Here is a 21,387-nt window from a genome sequence, read left to right as displayed (position 1 = left end):
GAGGAGGAGAAGGAGAGGGAATATGATCAAGCCATATAAGCTGTTAAGAGGTTATTACCAGATTAATGTGGGGGGGGGGGTTACATAGAATAGCTGAAGATAGGGAGAGAACAAGAGGTCATCCCTGGAAGCTGTAAGAGAAGAGTATGAGCAAGGGGATGAGGAGTAGGTTTTTTGCATGGAGAGTGGTGAGAGATTGGAATGCTTTGCCCAAGAGTGTGGTACGTGCAGAAACACTGAACATATTTAAAGTGCCGTATGATAAACCGTGTGTGTACCAGTATGACCTCCCACAATGAGTCTTGACTCCATGGAGGTCTTAATAATAACACAGATCATCACCATCATCAAATTCCTGATATCTGCCCTCAGAGGGTATACAGGATTAGCTTTACTCACATATATTGAATGTCAATGATGTCAAGTTACTTCTTCATATCATTATTTTTAATATGATTCTGCCATCGATGCCATCTGTTCAATCTCTGAATCTTCCTCAGGACTCATATCTTTGGTCATGTGTTTTATTTCTAACCCATCTCTCAGATCTATAAGTTAAAATTGGTTTGAAAACCATCTTGTATACAGAAAATTTTCATGATAAGAGGGGAAAAAATAAAGACAAATAAAGATATTTTTGCTTGGAGAGTGGTGAATGAGTTGAATACATCACCAGAAGTAGTTCTAAATGCTCTGTCAGCTCTGTCTTTGTTTTTATGTGCATCCTACTACATAAGGACTATAAATCTGTTGGGTCGGCTAAAGGTTAGATATTCTAGTAATCCTGCTTTAGATATACATGAAATGTTTTTTCACCACTTCAAACCTACCTCCAATGAGCAGGATGCTGATTTTACACTAGATAATGAAATTCATCTTTCACCTAAAGATATTAAAAAAACATCTGCACATTGGATTCCATCCTATGGCCTGTTAGAGACTTATAATATACTCAGCCTGGCCAACTGGGTCAACTTAGATAAATATGGTATAACCTGGATAATACTTTATTATTTAAACTCTATTGAGTAAAGCTCATCATGGGATGTCTCACTCAGTTGGAAACTTACCTATCATACTGAATCTAAAACTTATTTGCACCCCTATCACTCACAAGACATTCTTGGCAATACATTCCACACACCCACCACTCTCTGTGTAAAACATCTATTCCATAATCTCTTCTTCATCACATGATGAGCTTAACTCAATAGAGTTTAAATAATAAAGTGGCAGCAATTTTCATAATCAAAAACTGGAAATATGAAATAAACGATTGTAATAAACTGAAAAAACTTCTGTACAATAAAAACTATTGTTGGAACAGTTTTCTTACATTTGAGATGTGTGTGCATGACTGAAATATTTCTGAAAGTAGTGTTTGATATGTGCAATACCTTGTAGCACTGTCAATAGCTAAATTCTTTCTTAAGAATCTCCATATTTTCATCTAAAGCATGCAATCCAGCTAGAGAACATGTGCAATTTATAGGCCAAATACACTTGCTTCATTTTTGATTTTGTGTAACCTAAACCAGTAATCCTACTCCCTTGTATGTTTAACATCCTTGTTAAGGAAGCTGGGTACAGCAATACAAGCTGGTTCAAACATAGAATAGTGAAAGCTATAACTAAGAAAATATATGGGACAAAGCTGCAACAAATTCTGAGTGACTAATTAATGTGCAAAAATAAAAGCGATTTTCATTTGCATTACAGTATACAGAAACAAAGGCACTCTAAAAATATAAATTAAGCTTAATTACATGATTAATTTCTGAGAAGTATAAAAAGAAGGTAATGCAAACAGATGCCCTTAAAGAATTTCCATGAGAATAAATACATCCATACATTATTTTATTTTTAAATTTCAAATCTATTCATCCTTAATTTTCTTCTTCACATCTTCTGCTACTTTTTCAAAATGAAGGTAAGAAAATTACACAACTTTGCAGGAGAGGAGAGGGGGGGATAATATAATAAATTATCTGAGTGAACATTTATTTAAGTAGTCTAACATAAATCTTAGAAGCCTATAAATCCTTTGAAACAAAATTTCATGTTTAATTAGAAGCAGTACAAAAAAAAAACTATTTTGCAAGTAAACTGTCTGACAACTACCATCAATTTATGAAAAATACACTTCTCCAAAACAGAATTTTCGATTTTTAACAAATAAGGGCTAAACGATGTGGGATACACTTTCTGTGCTTATAATAAAAAAATTATGAAAACATAAACTCTCTAAATACAGATTTAAGAAGAAAAAAAAAACTTTTTTTATTTTAGTTGCAGAAAGGTTTTGTAAAGCTTAAAAATTGTTGGTATACATTTATTATAATTATTCGAGAAGACCAAAGAGTGTCAAGGACTCATCAAGGGTTTATGAAAGATAATAAATAATATTTCACTGAAAGACAGCATTCTATAAATGGAAGGTGAATCAACTACTTTTCAATCATGCATTACTTTAAAAAAAAAAATGTAATACTGAACATGAAGCTGTTTGGAAGAGAGTGAGAGCCAAATAGCAAATAGCATGATTCCTGTTTAAGTTCCTTCATGATCATATACACTAATTGTTATCTACAGGAAAAAGAATTGAATTCTACTTTCTTTTAATTATTTTTGAACAAAAGAGTTAATTATATTATAAACTATATTTATCATTCTTATTCAGAATTATGTATTTCGAACATTTAGTGCTGCCAAAAGGCACTAAAACAATACATTAGAAATTGTGTAAATTTTCATATTTCTCACCTAACAAAATAAAAGTACAAAAAAAAAAAAATAAAACATAACTGCTTTAAGTTTTAATTCTTCTTTAGACACAAAAAAATTATAACTAATTTCCTACAGAAATAAAATCAAACAAAAAACATTTGCACTGCTAATTGTAGCAACTACACATACTCTCAGCAATAATCAGCAGTATTTTTAGATCCCATCATAATATGAACAAAAAAATTTCTATAGCATAAAAAAATTATTTTATAAATTTTTGACACTACATAAAAAAATTTAATGTGTGCTAAAGTTATTTATGTAATATGAAAGATTTAATCACATTGTGTGTTAAGCAGCTAATTTTATTATAGAACTTTCATGTCCTAGTGATACTATAATCGGTGTAATGTAAACACTAATTGTTATTGCACACATCGTCTACACAGCTAGCCTAGTGGCTAACTGCACAGATGATGCAACAATATGCCTGGGAAAGGAGTGTCCTAGGTTCGATTCCCATCGATGACGTGAGGAGCTTAAGGATCTTTCTCAGCCATATCCAAATTAGCTGGTATTGGGCGTGAACAGCGGAGGTTTTTTCCCCTAGTTTATGTGGGGTTTTTCATCCTGCAAACTGGCCCTGTGAACACACAGGCTACAATCATAGGATATAGTACTTAATCCCTCATTAGGAGGGCTCAACCGGTCCTAAGGTGCAGTCGAGGAATGGGGGGGGAGAACCTTACACGAATTAATAAAAAGATTGCACACATTGCCTTGATGTGCAACACAGATGGATTGCTTTAGTTTTAGGAAGAAGATAATGAATGACCATTATTAGATGTTTTAGCATTTATTACTTTTTTAATATAATTAATTTCAGTGTTTTTAATAATAACAGATCAAATGAATTTCAGAACCATGAAATTTAATTTTATGTAAAAATACCCAACTTCTGTTATTCTTATTGAAAGGCTTATATGTTGGCTATTCATAACTATTATTTTTCAGGAAATAATAACAGACATGCAGCACAGGATATGCTGGAAGAAGGCCACTCTTTTGCACCACAGCAAATATAAATATAAGAGGTTATTCCTGGAATCTGCTTCAGCCCTGAGAAATTTTCTAATTTTGAAACTTTTGATTTAATATTAATTAAATATTAATTTAATGATATTGTTCTTTACACTATCTATAAGTTCCTGTAAAAAAAAAATTCTTTACTTAGATTTCATCAATTAGTTAGAAAGCCATATTTCATCTAATCATTGACGTATATTTCTTTTATTAATATACTGATAAAAGTTTCAAAATTGATACTAGATAATGTAAAGTGCATATAAAGTAACCAAAGGAAAATTAAAAAAATAAATTAACTGATGGAAAAAAAAACAAGTTTATGAAATATTAAATAGGTAGTATATTTGGTATAAAATATTTGAATTTGATGGACAGAAAGCTAATATTCTTATATCATCCTGTGATGGGCCTTGTAATTGAATGGAAACCTAGAATAATACTACATTCAAATGAGGAGACAAGCATCTTTTATCTCTTGAATCTATTTATAGGTAGGATTATATCAAATCAATGGAAAAGTCAACTGAAATTATACACATACACGCTAAACATTGAATGGGAATATACTAAATGTGAAGCATATTTCCATGGCAGTGATCATTTATGGTATAATAAAAAATTAATTATTTTAAATATCAATTGAAAATATGCTTACCTTCAAACTTTTCATAAAGACTAAAATCCAGTTTTTCTGGAACAAATTTTGGTCTGTTCACTTTAGATTCCAGAGTGGCTTTATCAAGAGTCAGAGAAGCAACTTTCCGTAAAACGTTTCCATCCAAAGGAGGCACATCACCATAGGAAGAATGGCGACGGACAATAGGAAAAGGATGCTCACTATTGGTAAAAAGTGATGCTGGCCGCAAGCACTCTTCAGACCCTGAGATATCTCGCTTTGTGGAAGCCGTAGTTGTTGGAGGAGGTTGGGGTTGTGGAGCAACAAATTTATGAGGAGGAAGAATAACCTTCCGATGCTGTGTAAGAGTAAAAGGATGACTTGAACTTCCAGTATCCAGGGATCCCCTGTGTTTAACAGAAAAATATTCATTGGATCCATAGTTCCCATTAGGCTCACGTCTTCCTAGACTTCCTGTAGTTGATATAGGTAGGTCCTTTAAATTGGTATAGGAAGATGCTTCTGGAATGTCACTTAGAGATCGAAAACGATTCTCATGTATAGAAGAATAACTGCTAGAAACTAATGAACCATCACCATATGTATCTGGAGTTCCTGGACAAGACTGAGAACTAGATGAAGGCAGTGAATGTGATTGTTCCTTTGGTAAAGAGGAGAAGTCCTTCTTTGTGTCATCACAAAACACAGTAATGTCACTAAGACTCCCTGGTGATGCATCTTGAAGTGTTGTTCCATCATCTGGAACATGATCAAGAAGAGAGTCTCCATCACATATTGTTGCTTCTTCTGGTGTTGGCAAGTGACTAACAGTGTCAACATACAGAGAGCTAGAAAGAGAACTTTCTGGGCTTGGAGTGCTTTCCACAACATCTGGTACAGCGTTCTTGACATCTTTCCTAGAAGCAGTATGGCTTGGTCCTGCACGTTTTGCAGTTTTCTCTTTATCTGGAGGCTTTTCCTTTCTACCTTTCTTGCTAATATCAGGAGAAGAAGTTGGAGTTTTACTTCCAAAAACCTGCTTCTTAACATCTCTTCCCAGTCTAAATCGTCCAGGACTTCCCTTTGCTTCTGTTTTTATGTCCTTCCCTGTAGGAGGGACCTGTCCTTTGACTTTCTTCTCACCGGACTGACTTGAAAGATTCCCCATCTCTACACCATCAGACTGTCTCTTAACATCGTGTTGCTCTCGCTTCACGTCATTCGTACACAGTGTAGAGCACAGTGCGGCCGGGGGTTGTGTAGAGGCAAATCCCTCTTCCTGAACACATGGCTGTATAAGTTGTTCTTGAATGACCGCATTATCACGTAATAGCGATTGAAAAGCGGCATCGGAACGTTCTTCACATGCACAGCTATGGCTGCCGAATCTGTAACATCCACCACACGAAAGTCTCCCGGTGGAATGTGCGAGGCGTACGATACTTGTAGGTGTACCGAGTGAATCAATACGGGCTTGTTCGTCGCCACTGCCTTCGTGGATTAGTCCACTATACTCAGAGGGAGATAAAGGCGCTTCAAATACTTCATTATTGTCCCGGAAAGTTTCCCAATCCTCATTAATAAATGGAAAAAGAGAAAAGTTAATAACGGTATTACATGAGCCGTTATGAGCACTTGACGAGTTATCGGCCTCGCCGAGCACAGAAAATTCGAAGTCATCATCGCTGTTGCCCTTAGCAACGGGCTTTACGTCGCTAAAGTTACTACTCACCGGGCCCTGCGCACCGGTTGGTTCCATAGATGAGACACTCCCTCCGTCATCACACCTGTTTTGCTCACGTGCAGTCTCGAAACTGGGTCTCGACGTCGTTGAGTGGCAAGTGATGTCGACTTGGTGACTTGATAGTTTCGAAGGCAAATACAAAAGATCTCTACTCACTGATGACACGGCAGCGTTATTAACTGCAAAATGGTCAATATGAAGAAAAGCTTCAATTTCGTCCGACAAATTGGGTAGACTGTACCGCCAGTACTGCCACTCGTTGTAAACTTCCGAATGGACGATATCCGGAGCTGTAGAGACTGAAATGCACGCGCTGTTTGTTATCATGACCGGTCTGTAGTGTTATCACGGACATCGGTTATAGATGACCACTGAGCCATGTAAAGTTCTACGGGAAGTCCGGTATAGGGGGATTGCGAATAACTTGTTAGCGGAACGATGGTCGTCATTACAGGTGAGGGAAAAGGATGAGTGAGTTTAGAACCACGTGACAAATCAGAAAGCCATGGCTCAAAGCTGAAGCTTCTTCTTTTTTTTTTTTTTTTTAAATTTTCAATTGGACATTTTGATACGGAAAGAATTACACTGTAGACACTGTGTTTGAACGAACAGATACCTTCCGGTTATAAAATACCAGCCCAATGAAGACAATCGTGTAGTATTACCCTATAAAATTAAAAAAAAAAAAAAACGTTTTTAACCAATTGAAAAATTTTGCGCAGTCATATATATAGAAATCAGTTAATAAAGCTGAGATGTAATGTACCAAGATGTGCATAATATAATCTTATTAACTATTACAGTAAAATATTTGTAATAAATATATACTTCCAAGAGCAGAAATTAGTTCTCTAATTTTGAGATTTAAAATAAAAAAAAAGGAAAAAATGAGATGAGCATTACAAATAAGGAGCCTGAAATTAATTATAATTAATGTGCTGGTTTAAACTTAGACCAGTTGGATTTTTGCAAGAATTTATAAAGAAGGAACTTTTTATTTTATTTTTATTTTTTAGCAGCTGCATGATTCTGGTATACTTATTAATCGGAAGTTTTTCTTTTTCTAATCCAGTGTCTGGGAGAATATCTTGTTCGAACCAATTTCCGCCAATGATAGGAATATCTAGACATAGACATATGCGTTAAAAAAAGTAAATTAACCTTAACAAAAACAAAATAAAATAAATAAAAAGTTACACCTTTCTAAATCCCCAGAAAGTATAGATACACTTTTACCGACTTTAGTCAAAAATGAAAGTTTTATTTTATTTTTATTTCACAAAGTGCGATTTCCATGTCACTAAAAGTTACCCATATGGTTTAATATAAACTAAAATTACTTTTTTTTTTTTTTTTTGCAATACTGTAAGGTGGAGATGTATTAATTATAATAAACGCGCACCGAAATTCTTATAGTAGCATGTAGTTTATCCAAAATATTAATATGAAATGAATATGAAACTATGAAACTTCCTAATCCAGAGAGTTTGGTCAATTAACCCTCAACGTTAATCTGGCAGTAATAAAGCAGTGTCCCAGTAGGAAAAAATTACTAGTAGTATGTTTTAAGAATGTTATATTTTAACTTATGCCATTAATACTGGGAGAAAATTAACAGGGAATATGCAGCTGTTTACAAATGATGCAAACTGCGGAGAAACTATGAGAAACGAATCATTCCATGAGGATTTGAATGGGGTGCCAATTCAGTACTGAAAAGTGTAAGGATTTGGAAGATAATGACAGATTGTTAATAGGTGGGAATATATTAAAGAAGATAAGTGATTTGGAGTGATGTTGGACAAAGATAAGAAAATCAGCGACCATATTGTGAACATTATGAGGACAACTATGGTTATTATTATTATTATTATTATTATTATTATTCCTGATACCTCCAAGGAGTCCGAAGACTCATCGTGGGAGGACATCTACAATTCTCTCTACACCTAACCTCTACTACGAATCATCTCCATCAACGCCATCTACCGCCCACTTCCAACACCACCACAACTAGTAATTTTTGTCTGTAAATTGCGTGTGTTCTGATGGGCCGATTTGTATGTATGCGGGATGAAAAACCCGAGTTTCCGGGAGAAAAAACCCTGCTACCTCCATATGAGATCGGCTAACTCACCTTCGATTGAAATCGACCAGATAAAGATTCCTCCCGTCGCGACGAGAATCGAACTTAGGCCTATTCCAATCGAAGGGCGCAATGTACCGTCGTTCTTCCAATTGCGCTACGGAGGCATTATAAGGCAATTATGGCAATTACGGAGGCATTATGGCAATGATGAGGGGTGATGATAATAATGACGTAAAAATAAATAGATTCTAATTCCAATGAAGAAGGCTTTGATGACGCCACATTTTTGGACTACTGTATACAGATTTGGTCATCTCGTTTTCCAGGAAATGAAGATAATTTGAAGAGGGGGAACGGTTTTGAACGAATGCCATCTACAGAGCCTGGTGGATAGGAGGATGAGCGATACGAGTGAGAAAAGTTGGTGAGGGGGTTAATACCATATTAACGCTGGAGAAATTTTTCACGAAGTGAAAAGATGCAAGGCTCAGAAGAAGAGACAAGACATCTCTGGAAGTTGTATAAGGATAGTAAGTAAGGGAAATGGGTAGGTAAACGGAGAGTGTAAACAAGTTATAAATGGTGTTCAGTGCACAAGGAATTTTAAGTTATAGTCTCTCCACAATAAGTGTTTGAATCAGTAGAGCTTTCTTAATAACAACAATTCCAATGGCGAGTTACATTCATCTGGTTTACTAATTATAAATGTTATATGTAAAAGCCCTAACTTTTAGAAATTAGTTGGCAGCCGGCCATCCCTTTCGTCGCTTCCTGAAGACAATTGCAGCCATCTCGTTTTATAACTAATCTTAATTTCACGTGAGTTTTATAGTCCATAAAACTTCCCACAATGAGTCTGCCGACTCTATGGAGAGTGTAATAATAATAATAATAATAATAATAATAATAAATTTTCTGCATTGTGAGGTTAAACCAGAGTTAATTCCAGAAAAAGCCTGCACCAAAGATTTACTAATTCAGAAATCCACTGAAAAAAAAAAAAAAGGTCTAAAAATATTCTTCTAGTCAATAATAACAGGAATAGAATTCATAAGATCATTTAGACTTGAACGTTGCGTTTTTTTTTTTCTTCTGTTGTTGTTTAGTATCTTTCCAGCCAGTTTTCCCATATATACTGTAGTGCAGCACTGTATATTGTAACGGTCTAATGACTCCACTATATAGTAACCATCGTAAAATTCTATAATCAATGCAGATATCTGATAAATGAGAATTCTGCAAATCGGAAGCCTCTCCCTCTCCACACAAAAAAGGCCAATAGTCTCCAAAATGATGTAAGGCGGTTCTTAAAATAACAATGAAAAAAAAAAAAAAAATCTGAGTGCTAATTACTTTGTTAATTCCTTAATATTCGAATATTTATAAAAATATTTGAGTATATGTACTTCAGCGAAAGAACTGAAAAATATGAAAAAAAAAATTTATGTCCAAAACAATATCGATGTTCATTCCGCTCCTTTGTACTCCCCCCCCCTCCAACTAAATGCAATTCTTGAAATTTAAGTAAATAGTCGTACATACACATCATTTGCGTACTTGATTCAGAAAGATACTAAGTACATGTATGCAAAACTAATGTTTGCTTTAGTATTCAACCTTTTTCCACAAATCATTAGCATTCCATAACACTGACTCATCCACAGTAAACTACTAAACTACAGCATAACAAAAAGGTTGAAACTCGACAGCACTAGATTGGAATTATTACAAAGAAAGATAATGTTCTACTTCTTAAAGAGGCAATGTATAAAATTTACAACATAAAGGTTTTTATTATTATCACCAAAATGAATAAATAATATTAAGAAAATGAAGTATGTATAAATTAAGACGAAATTCTCCATGTATATGATGAACGATTTCTTTGACGTCAAACTAAATATACACATAAAATACATCTTTTTTCGTGAGCTCACTATATAACTAACATTACAACGCCTGTACTGAGGATAAACAGACAATATTTATGCTAATAGCAGACAATGCAGATAGTGCTATCGATTTAAAACAAAAATCACATTGAACACATTACTGAAGTCCACCTGTATTATTTGAGCGATATATAATGTATATATTTTCCCACGGGTACCCGGACTGACGCCCATCAGTTGAGACAACCAAATACGTTTCATGCAATTGGTATAAAGTGACTTAGCATCAAACGGAGTGGTAATTTTTTGGATTAACAGACTACACTTATGGAGAATTTTGAAAACAATGATATTCATTTTGTAAATCTGAGTCCAACATATAATTATTAAGTAATACGAAAAATAACTATATAAAATAAATATATAAAAGAAAATGCGCGGCATACTTGATTATAAATGTTAGACTACTAGCAATTAAAATATAATTAAATAGATGGCAGTAAAATCTACTGCCATCTAGTTAAGTAGATGGCAGTAGATTTTAGAGCTAAAAAATGATTTTTTTTAAAAAACAGTAAAGTAAACCAATATCTTTGAAAACCATTTTGAACTTTTACAGTAACCATAAATATACAAAAGTTGTATTTATGACATACATGAATATGTTAATGACAACATTGGTCCCATATCTTTCTGAAAGGCTTTACATTTTGCAAACATTTTAATGCACTAAACTATTAATGTTGTTGCTAAAATCACTCCTTTATTTTTTTCTTCCACTTGAGTCAATGGATTACTCAATTTATATATATATATATATATATATATATATATATATATATAATAGTGCATTCGTGTCTTGTCCGGAAAGAGGTTATGAGAAAAGACCGTTGTTAGTCTTTTTTGGATAGCTTGAGAGGTCCTTGTGGATCATGAGGAAGAATGTTCCAGAAAATGGAAGCAAACTAATAAAAAGCAAGAGGGAAGAAACAGATTAGGCGAGTTAGAAGTTGGACTAAATCGGCAGCTGCTGCTCGTTATGATGGCCTTTAATTTGAAGGTGGAGAAATGATGGATGCCAGCTCAATGGAACATCCAATGGAAGGATCTGTAAAAAAAAAAAAATACTTAAGGTAGAAAGAGTCTGTCTTTAAGAAAGTGGTTGAAGTCGGTCTGTATCGGAAGATAATCAATTAGGACAGTTGAAAAATAATCTTGAGCAGAAAAGAATACCAAGGTTATTGTAGAGTGAGGAAATTCGGATGGTACACATTTGTGCCAGGAAAGGCTAGAGGTAAATATCAGTCCACGTAAAGAGATCTATTTTGTCAAGATATTGTCAAAAGATAAGGGGCTGTAAAATGAGGTGTGTGTGTGTGTGTGTGTGTGTGTGTGTGTGAGAGAGAGAGAGAGAGAGAGAGAGAAACGGAACTGTATTTTAATAGCCTTGAAAGTACATTTAATATTTGTTACATGCATATATTAAAGGTTTAATAAACGTTATATGCATGCCAATTCATTAAACTTGCTCGAGACATTAAGAGTAACCAAACACGGAAAGGAAAAATGATTTCAAGGAACCACTTCAATTATTTCTCTCAATCACTTGTCACATTTTAGATTCTGATGAGAATAAACAGTTGCAGGGATCCTCAAAGGGGGACTTCACAGACAGTCCATGTTTCAAGCACTCCTTTCTTTTCTTTTTTTTTTTTCTCTTGTCAACCAAGAACAAATGCGAAAAGTTCCAACCTTAGTATGCCCTTTCGAGTAACGGAACGGTAGGAATTACAATTAAAACAAGGGAAAATAATTATTTGACTTGAATTTTAACATGATAGTTAAAATAATGTCAAAAAAAAGCTTGATGCTGCTTTTATTATCTCTTAAGTTCTCCGATATCTGAGAGTATTTCAGAAATAGTAACTCTTCACAGTCGTTCCATCACGATAATGAAGCTGAGGAAAATGTTTCCCTTTCATATCCTGGAAACTAGATTTCTGACTTTAAATCATATATGGATTTATGCATCCACCAATGAGTTGCAGATGATACTTAAATCCTCCAAACAGTTAATTAACTAACTAAAATTTTACTCCCCTTACTCCAAAACTTTCAAGGAGCACCAGTGAAAGATTTATGAAAGAGATATGGTAGTTGTGCTAATGAAACCAACGAACTTCATTAAAGTAAAAATGCTCATACTCCATGTTGAAAGTTGTAAGGAAAGAGTTACTCATATTCCGTGTCACTCAAAAAAAAAAAAAAAAAAAGTCGAAGAACGGTCTTTAAAATGTGACTTTTTCAATTTAGAAACGCAGAAACTTAACATATTTTATGAATTGATCAGCAACATAAGATATTTTTAAAAGAAAACAACAAATGACTTTTTTTTTTTTTAATATTTTTTGATTTTCCGTAAGGTGCACGTTTACCTTAAAATTGTCTTTGGGCAAAAGGAAATTGAATTTTTGCAGCTACCACAGAAGAATTATCTGTGGCAGCGTGTGATGATAGATAGCGGATCTTGTGACTGCATCAGTGGACCTGCTTATAACCAAGATGACTACATCTGTCATCCAGTTGGCGAGAGTGATCATGCAGGGTTGACATAGGAGGTAACTAAAAGCGTGGTTCAGTTACGAAGTATTATGTGGAATCGCAGAGATGGTAATTACGACAAAACTTAGGAAATTGCTGAAAAGGTAGTACCATGGCGAAAAACTGCAGCGAAGAATGTTATAGTAATAAGTCTGTGCAAGTACGGGGGTGAGTTCGATAGACGAGAGGCTGTGTATGCAGTTGAATAAATTTGGTGTTGAATCTAAGAAAAGTGCTGCTGAATGCAGCGAGATTAGGGAGGATGCAGGCTTTAGTTCTCTCTAGAGAGAACTAAAGAGTGGGGGCAGGAATCAATGAGGGAGGTAAGTATGAAAATGAACAGAAAATGCTGAATTTAGTTTCTTAAGTAACAAATCGGAATGACATGACCAATACAATGTATGTAACTGTGGACAGAAGAGGCTTCATGTACACTAATGAAAGAGGCACTCAGAACAAGGAGTTTTTGGACATTGGTTAGTTCATTTTTGGGCAAACGTTATTGGCATTTGCTAGACGCGACTGACAGAGAATGATATAGTTATTGGGAAAGAATGTGAGATGTATAGTTGTTTCAAGGAGGATAGATCATAGAGGATGGGAGGAAAAGTAGTACTGATGACAGCAAATGAATTGCAGCCGAAAACAGAAGTTCAGGAGGTAAGATAAGTTGAAGGCAGTTTATTTGAAACTATCTAGTGTGAGATGAGGCCAACAGGACAAAATATATAGTCAGTTGTTGTTGTTGTAGGCTTGGGAACAAACGCTGATGTAGATGAGATGCATCAGCAAATAAACCGAGTGAGTGGACACATGAACATATGAACAGGAAATGGAATTCATGTAGCCAAGGGATTCAGAATGCTGGATCTTGTGACTGCGTATAGACAAATGCAGAGGATTTGTCTATACCAACGTGGCTACACTGCTACCAATTGGAGAGAGAGAGAGCTAAAGACTGGATTTTTTTAGTTAAGTAGTATACGCGAAACTACAGCAGGAGTAATTACGACAAAATCAGGAGAATGATTGAAGTAGTACAATAGCATAAGAAACTACAGAAGAAGGATGTTATTAGTACATGAAAAATGGCCAAGAGATGTTTGAAGGAAGTAGTCGCACATGCATACCTAGAGTTAGGGGAGTAAATCAAGTAGAAATTAAATGGATGAGTAGCATCATTAAGCAGAAGCTTCAAAAGAAAAAACAGTTGTGGAAGACAAACTGAGAGCATGAGAAGAAATTGGCTGTGCAGTCAAGGATAACCCCAAAGAGTCCTTTCAGTCATTTGACAAGAAAAAGGAAGAATGACTATAGTAGAATAATTCTGATGGTAGGGAAGGGACTCAAACAGACGAAATAGTTGAATTACTGTCACTTTGCTAACATGTATCATCCAAGTGGAGATACTGTAATAATATACAGGGTGTTCGGGATAAATTTGACAGTTTCGTAAGGAAAAAGAAAATCTTCTTTGTATCTATTAAATTTAATGAATTGACAAAAAAACATTACAGGCAGAGTTAATTACAATACTATCAACAAGATTTACTCAAAATAACCACCATTAGCATCGATCACAGCTTCAATTCTGCTTCGGAACCTCGAACAAGCTGATGCTACAGTCTCCCTGGGAAGGGCCGCAAAAACTGTTTTAATTTTATCCATTAACTGGGCTTTTGTATTACTGGAAGTGCGATTGGTGTCTTTTTCAACTGCGCCCCATACAAAATAATCCATGAGGTTAAGGTCTGGGGAGTTTGGAGGCCAAACATTTGGACTGGTGAAGTCGTAGAAATTTTCAGACAACCATTTTTGACTTTTCCCAGAGGTGTGGCAAGGGGCCGAATCCTGCTGCCATACATACGGCCTACCATTGCCTACCCTTGTTATCCAGGGCTTGAATACAGTTAGCAACTCCACGAACAAAGCCCGAATTCCAATGCCAGGGTTCTTCAACACCTGTTCCTGCAGATGTGCGAGGAATTCTGCTGTACGAACGCAATCAGATCGTCTGCTAGGGATCTTTCTTCTTGCTACATCCTCGTAGTCACCATTGCAAGTCTCTAGTTCATGCCTGATTGTTTTTACTGTATTCAGGGAGCATTGGGCAGCAGTCGTAATATCCTTATTTTGATGGCGGGCACAAATCATCATGATACAAGTTATTCTCTTCCATGATTCAGGTGGGTTCCAGCTATCCATCCTTTCTGACATCTTGTATATGAATGAAGAAGGGTCCAAACTTTTAAATGAAGAGAAGTGTGTGTTAATACATGTAACTTACGGAAAAATATAATTAATTATAAATATGTCAAATTTATCCCGAACACCCTGTATGTGACTAGGAAGATGGGAACAGAAACAGATGTAATAGAGATGCACAGGATATTACAGAAACTTAATGTAAATACAGCCATAGGATTATGTGCGATATCAGCTCACGTATTATTAGAATGTGCTAAGCAATTGGCATGCCTTTGTCCAGTGATCTGAGGAGTGCTCTCTATATTGATAGATTGAGAGTTTGTGGATTGCAAATGGTTGACATGCGAAAGAGAGGAGATATGATGGAAGCATTAAGTTATTTAAAGGCTTCCTACATTTTCTATATTAATTGCATTTTAAAAGAGAGTTTACAGTTACAAATTTTGTTGGAGACAAGCGATTTTTTTTTAAAAAAAGGCATAATTAAATATTTCGATTTTATGTGAATCAAAATGTTGTTGAAATTTGTCAGCTATGCAGGACGAAATAAAACTGAACAAATAAAATACAGAAATTCGTTATTGAGAATATCAAAACTTGACGAAGTTCAGACAAGCTGCTAGATGATAAATTTATCGTATTGTTCAAATGCGTAAAATAATCCAATTATGGATTATTTAACGCATTGGCTTCAGGTAAAATATTCCAATTATGCCATTTATTCAGTTCTGACTGCATGAACGCATAAATTTACCGTTTATGCAGTCAGAACTGCATAAATTTGCCGATCAATATAAGTAAATTGCCGTATTCAACACGAGTAAGATTGTAATTAAAATAAATAATAAACAAACGAATATTCTCGAAATGAAGGGTTGATAGAAGAATATCTTCCAACAGAAATATCTTCCGATGTAATCTGTCTTAAATAATGCCTGTTCTCAAGTAACGATAATAATAGTAGTAATAATAATAATTTTTTTCTTTCAATATTTTTTATACATTCTGTATTTTCTACAGGTTTTTTACAACAGATGTTTATAATAGAGACATCTTTAATAATATTTTTTATTATTATTTTACAAGTTATTTATTTATATTCTTTTTTGATAAACTTGTTTCTTTGTTCGGGAGGCGTTTCTCGAAGCTTCTGCAAAGCTTATCTGGGGAAGATAATAAATGGCGGTGGTTTCGTGGTCTTGTGCCAGGTGTGGATTTAACTGTTTATATGTATGTGCTTGGAAACACTTATATATGAAGATATATAATAATAATAATAATAATAATAATAATAATAATAATAATAATAATAATAATAACCTAATCTTCTATATGGGTGGTATGATATAGAAGATTTACTCTTCTATAAAACACTCATTTTTAACTGAATGATTTAAATGGAAAAAAAAAAGAAAAAAACTTTGCTCAGTTTTTTGTTCCAAACCGCCTTTTCGATTAACTCCGTAAAAACACTTCATGCAAGAATTAAATTTTATTTCCTAATTTTTTATGCTAATACTCGAAATCCGAAACCGTCATGAACGTATAATGCGCTATTTTCTCCTAGCCATTATATTAATATTCACATCTCTAAGACAAGTTCTGACTACATAGATTTCAAAAAAATAAAATAAAATAAAATAAAATAAATAATAATAATAATAATAATAATAATAATAATAATAATAATAATAATAATAAATAAAATAAAATAAATTTTAAAAAAAAGGCTCCCAACTTCAAAATTTTGGGAAGACTGCTTAACAGGGAAAAAAAAAAAAGTTAGCTTAGAAAGGAAGTAGATGATGTTGAAGAGTAATTATCATTTGTGACGGATGTTAGCCAGTTCTGAGCCTTTCATTATCCCTTAACGATGAAGGGCATGTCATATCTACAGAAATGCGGATTTATTATGTTAACATAACTAGAATTAGGTTCATATATAAGCCACATGTACTTCGTAATACAATGTGGGAGAAGATAAAATCAGAAAAAAAGTACTGTTACGTAAACCATAAGTTAGTTTTCAAGTAACAAACTAAACAAAAAGTCGCATGGAGAAGTAGAGGAGATTAGTCCTCTATTGTATGTATACAATTGACTATCAAAAATTGTTAACAATTTTTAATAGTAGTACGACTTAATTACTTAAGTATAAAGAGCTAATAAGCTTCATTTCGGCAATGAAAACATTACTTAAATTAAGGGGATATTAAATCCCACATAGTTTTAAAACCGAATAAGAAACTCAAAGATTGGAATCAGAGAGTTTCTTGCCGAATATAGTAAACTATAAAGTATCGGCGAACACTTAGCGTGAGCTAATACAAGTGACCCTAGTACGTAGTACAATACCGGACGACTTGCAAGAAACTCTCTGATTCCAATCTTTGAGTTTCTTATTCGGTTTTAAAACTATGTGGGATTTAATATCCCCTTAATTTAAGTACGACTTAATTATTTATACTTATAAAAACTTTTGAATAGTATAAAAAGTCGTATGCAGAGTGAACTAAGAATGATATTATTTCTGCTTTCGAAATAAAACATGAAATACAAGCAAGTCTGTCTCTCGCTTTTTTTAAGCGCATGCCTATAACTCCAAGATGGCGAAGACCGTCATTTCTGTTCTTGGAAGGTACACCCAAGTAAACGATCATAGTCATCTATCATATCGATCTCTCGGCAATGTCCGCTTTCTCTTCGACTCTACCTTCTGTCTTAGCTTGTCAAGCTGTTACCTGAATTTACATTTTTGTGTCGGTTTGCTGCAAAATGGCATTTTCAAACTGACTTTCGTATAATTCACCGCTCCCAAGGAGGGGAAAATTTTCAGATTGTGTACTGGGAAGCAATTAAATTGAAGAGAGATTATTACAACAGAAAAATGTTTATGTATATGTCTTACAGATATCAAATTTATCGGTGTAGTAATCTAATCATGAACAAGAGTCCAAGAAGAAAAAAAAAGAAATCCTTCTTTTTTTCTTCTTGATAGATCCTTCCAAACAACCTTTCCATTCCAACAAACAGATAAGCAACGTTTTGCTAATTTTTCTTATTAAAATGAATTAAGGTTATACTTTATGAAAAATGTAAATTTCTAAAAGCCTGCGAAAGTTTTAATAATCTATTTCATAACATTATTTTTTTATGACAGTCCCGCCTACGAAAGGATGTCAAAATGTTGCCTATTTGTACCATGGATGAACTAAGGGTAAGATAATTCAGAAAAACCCGAAGCCAAACATGGTACACTTTCAAGCCACTTCGGACCTCCAATAAGCGTGAGATTAGAACCCACAGCCTGTAAGAGTGGAAAGTAGAGAATTTATCTACTCGACTAATCACGTACGTGTGCTAGCGCTGTTGATAAAAGTTGGGCATGCGCTGTAAAGTAAAAAAGAATGTTATAAAAAAGTTGAGTTTTAGTTTCGAGCAGTGGCATAGCTAGAGCTTTTGCCATCCGGGGCGGTCCCTGAGTTTGCGCCCCCTCTCAATACACACCAAAAATACTACAAAAATTCAAAACGACGTATAGGGAAGGAAATTAAAACACCGTGTTTATTTTTGAAGTAAAACTTTAATTTCAACATTCTAAAATATTATTTTTCTTGCTTTTTGTTTAGCAAAATCGTCGATGACATTGGCGAAGTCTATTTCATAGTAATGTAGGTAATTCTTAATCAGTTTTATTTAGAAAAACTCCTCTCACAACTAGCAACACTTACAGCAATTGTGAAGAAATTCGCAATAGTATTGCAATATTTGGAACTGAGTTCTCGAGACTGTATTTTAGAATTAACTGCAAAAGTTCAAAGAGGTTTAAAGTGCCGCCCGGGGTGGATCGCCCCCTCCGCATCCCCCTAGCTACGCCACTGGTTTCGAGCAATGTATTGTTTAAAGTTTCAAATCCACCGAAACCTTTTTAAGGTTCAACCATAAATGCATAACGACCTCGAGTCAAGTTGCAATTTTGTGAAAAATTAAGAGGACAGAGAAGGAGTTGAACTATGTTAAGTGACAAGCAAAAACATCCTTCTTTTTTTAAAGTTCCAAAACTTACTTCTTACATTTGTTATTTTCAATAAAAATCAATGTCACATAACAATGACCAGCATACGCTATGAATAGGTGTCCAAGTCTTTTCTTTCTTTCTTTCTTTCTTTTTTTTTTAATACTAATAAACCCAACTTGAATTGGTTACGAAGTAATGTTCAACATAGTTTTAATGGAGTATGCTTACTACTAAGATCATAATCATTTATAGTTATGCCGTAAATTCTTATTTGCTCATTAAAAAAAAAAATCACGTTACATCTAATTGAAGTTCATAGCAAGTACATATATTTCTGAATAAAACCGTGATTGATGAAAAGATAAAACATAAAATCACCGATTTGAAAAGCACAAAAGTTTTAGATGTTAGACTATATAATTGTCCACGTAAAAATATGTCGCTACTTTGGGTCTAAAATAAGGGTCTACTATGATTTTGCACAGTATGCAACAAACTGCGTTAATTTTTTGTTTGTTTTGTTTTAAAATGGACTCTAAGATTTGTTTCATTAAGTAAGACGAAAATATCTTAAATGTAGTTGAACTCTGATATATTTTATTCTTCCTGATATTCAAATGAACTAGTCTGAACTTATTGGTTTTAAAAGTCAAATTGTCTTCGACCTTGCAATAGCGTTTTAGCGGTTCCGATTTATTGCGTTTCGGGTTATGGATTACAGTATTTCAATCAACCTATGGCCGTTTGAAAGTTCTCAAGGATCTTATAGGTGACCTTGGCTCGGTTCGTGATTCACTACAAAGAAAGAAAGATATGGGGGGGGGGGGACTTTTAGTATCAATATTCAGCTCTCTTAAATTAAACATGCCAATAATGTATCAACATTGCCTAACAATTTAGTGCATTTGAGCTGAATCGACGATTGTTGTGTAGAACCAAAGTGTCTAAATAGTTGTGTCTATTTAACCCAAGATTTATATACTTTATTGTCTTTTTTCTCCTACAGATGTTTATGAAGATAAGGGAGGTACCTGGAGGGTGTTTTGTGGTTCCCCCTTGTTCTTAATAGAACGCGGTACACCCACTTTAGCATTGTATCACCTGATGGCGCCTTCAATACAGCTGTTTGGCGTCGCTTAACCCCCTGATGTCTGCTACAGGCGGTTGTTTAGCAGGTCTGGTGAGTCACAGGATATACTGTAGGTTTCCAGTCTTGACTAGACGTAAACAATGAAGAAATATATAAACATATCTTTAAATGTGTGTCACTGGACAAAGCAAGAAAATAAACTATGATTTTTGAACAGATTTGAGTACTTAATGGGAAAAATATACTCCAAGAGTGTTAAATAATAATAATAATAACATTGTTTACTGTCGTGATGGTTAAGTTTTAAAAATGTTAAAACTTGAAAGTACAGGCATAACCCCGGTCATACGACACGTTAGGTTTCAGATCACCATCGTATAGCGAATCGCTACTTTCTTTTTGCACGTGTAGATGCATGCAATGGTTTAATAATGTTTTTAAACAATCATATGCGTGTAAATGATGTAAAATTTAGAATGATTTTTGCAAACGAAAAGTTGCGAAAATTGCGCGTCTTCTTTACATTGTAACCAGCAGCGTTACTTTGAATTTTATCTGCCATTATTAACAACAATAAAATGAAACACAATGAAACACCAAAACACAGAGTATGGCGAGCAACGACCTCCTAAATACAGTTTACGAAAACTGCGCATCGATTGATTCAAGGGAGCGCCATGTCGCTACAACCGTCGTATGAGCGAATCGTCGTAAGGCGGGGTGTTACTACTGGGCTTAATGACAGCTATTTTTCCTTGAGCGGCATTTGTTGGATAAACATTAGGATAAAAATGACAGCTATAAATTACACCGATCGTTATTGAGTATCCAGGATAAACAGCGCCAGTCACACAAGAATCTGATAAAGAATTAATATTTATCAACAGCCACAGGAAGAGCTTGGCGAATGTAAATGTGGATTTGAAATATTAAATTATTGCACATTACGCTTGTTTTCCTGTTTTTAGTGAAAAGAGCCCTGCAACATGCATGTTTAGGAACTTGCATGGGGAACTTGTTTTTAGGACGTTTTGAAATATAACAAACTAAACGCTATTTATAAAAATGCCATTTTCTGCTATGTACAGATGTAATAAATTGAAATTTAATATAATTGAAAAGCTTTTTAATTTATTTTATTTCAAAATACAATTTCATCATATCTTCAGAAAATAACGGACTTCACTTACAGAGAATTTTGATGGATGTATACTAAACGATCTGTATACCTAGATCGACTGTATTTAGAAGTTTTCATGTGTGAGGGTTTCGTTGGTATGACAACGGTAGCCAGAAAACGTCAGTACACGTAGTCC

The 21,387-nt window shown here is 34.4% G+C and overlaps 1 protein-coding gene across 1 annotated transcript in view; it reads right to left on the bottom strand.

The window, feature by feature from the left end:
• LOC150101658 (uncharacterized) overlaps positions 1–21,387 on the bottom strand; it is a 321,244-nt gene that overhangs the window by 254,494 nt on the left and 45,363 nt on the right. Inside the window, exon 2 of the mRNA XM_090399849.1 lies at positions 4,469–6,839. Within this exon, the coding sequence (XP_090255975.1) occupies positions 4,469–6,500 (2,032 nt within the window). The 5' untranslated portion in view covers positions 6,501–6,839. The remainder of the gene's footprint in view (positions 1–4,468; positions 6,840–21,387) is intronic.

The sequence above is a fragment of the Typopeltis vanoorti genome, chromosome 11 (genome assembly GCF_054136105.1).
Source record: "Typopeltis vanoorti isolate ZY-2024b chromosome 11, IOZ_Tvanoo_1.0, whole genome shotgun sequence".
Classification (NCBI taxonomy): domain Eukaryota; kingdom Metazoa; phylum Arthropoda; class Arachnida; order Uropygi; family Thelyphonidae; genus Typopeltis; species Typopeltis vanoorti.
This window is presented reverse-complemented; position numbering and strand designations above follow the sequence as displayed.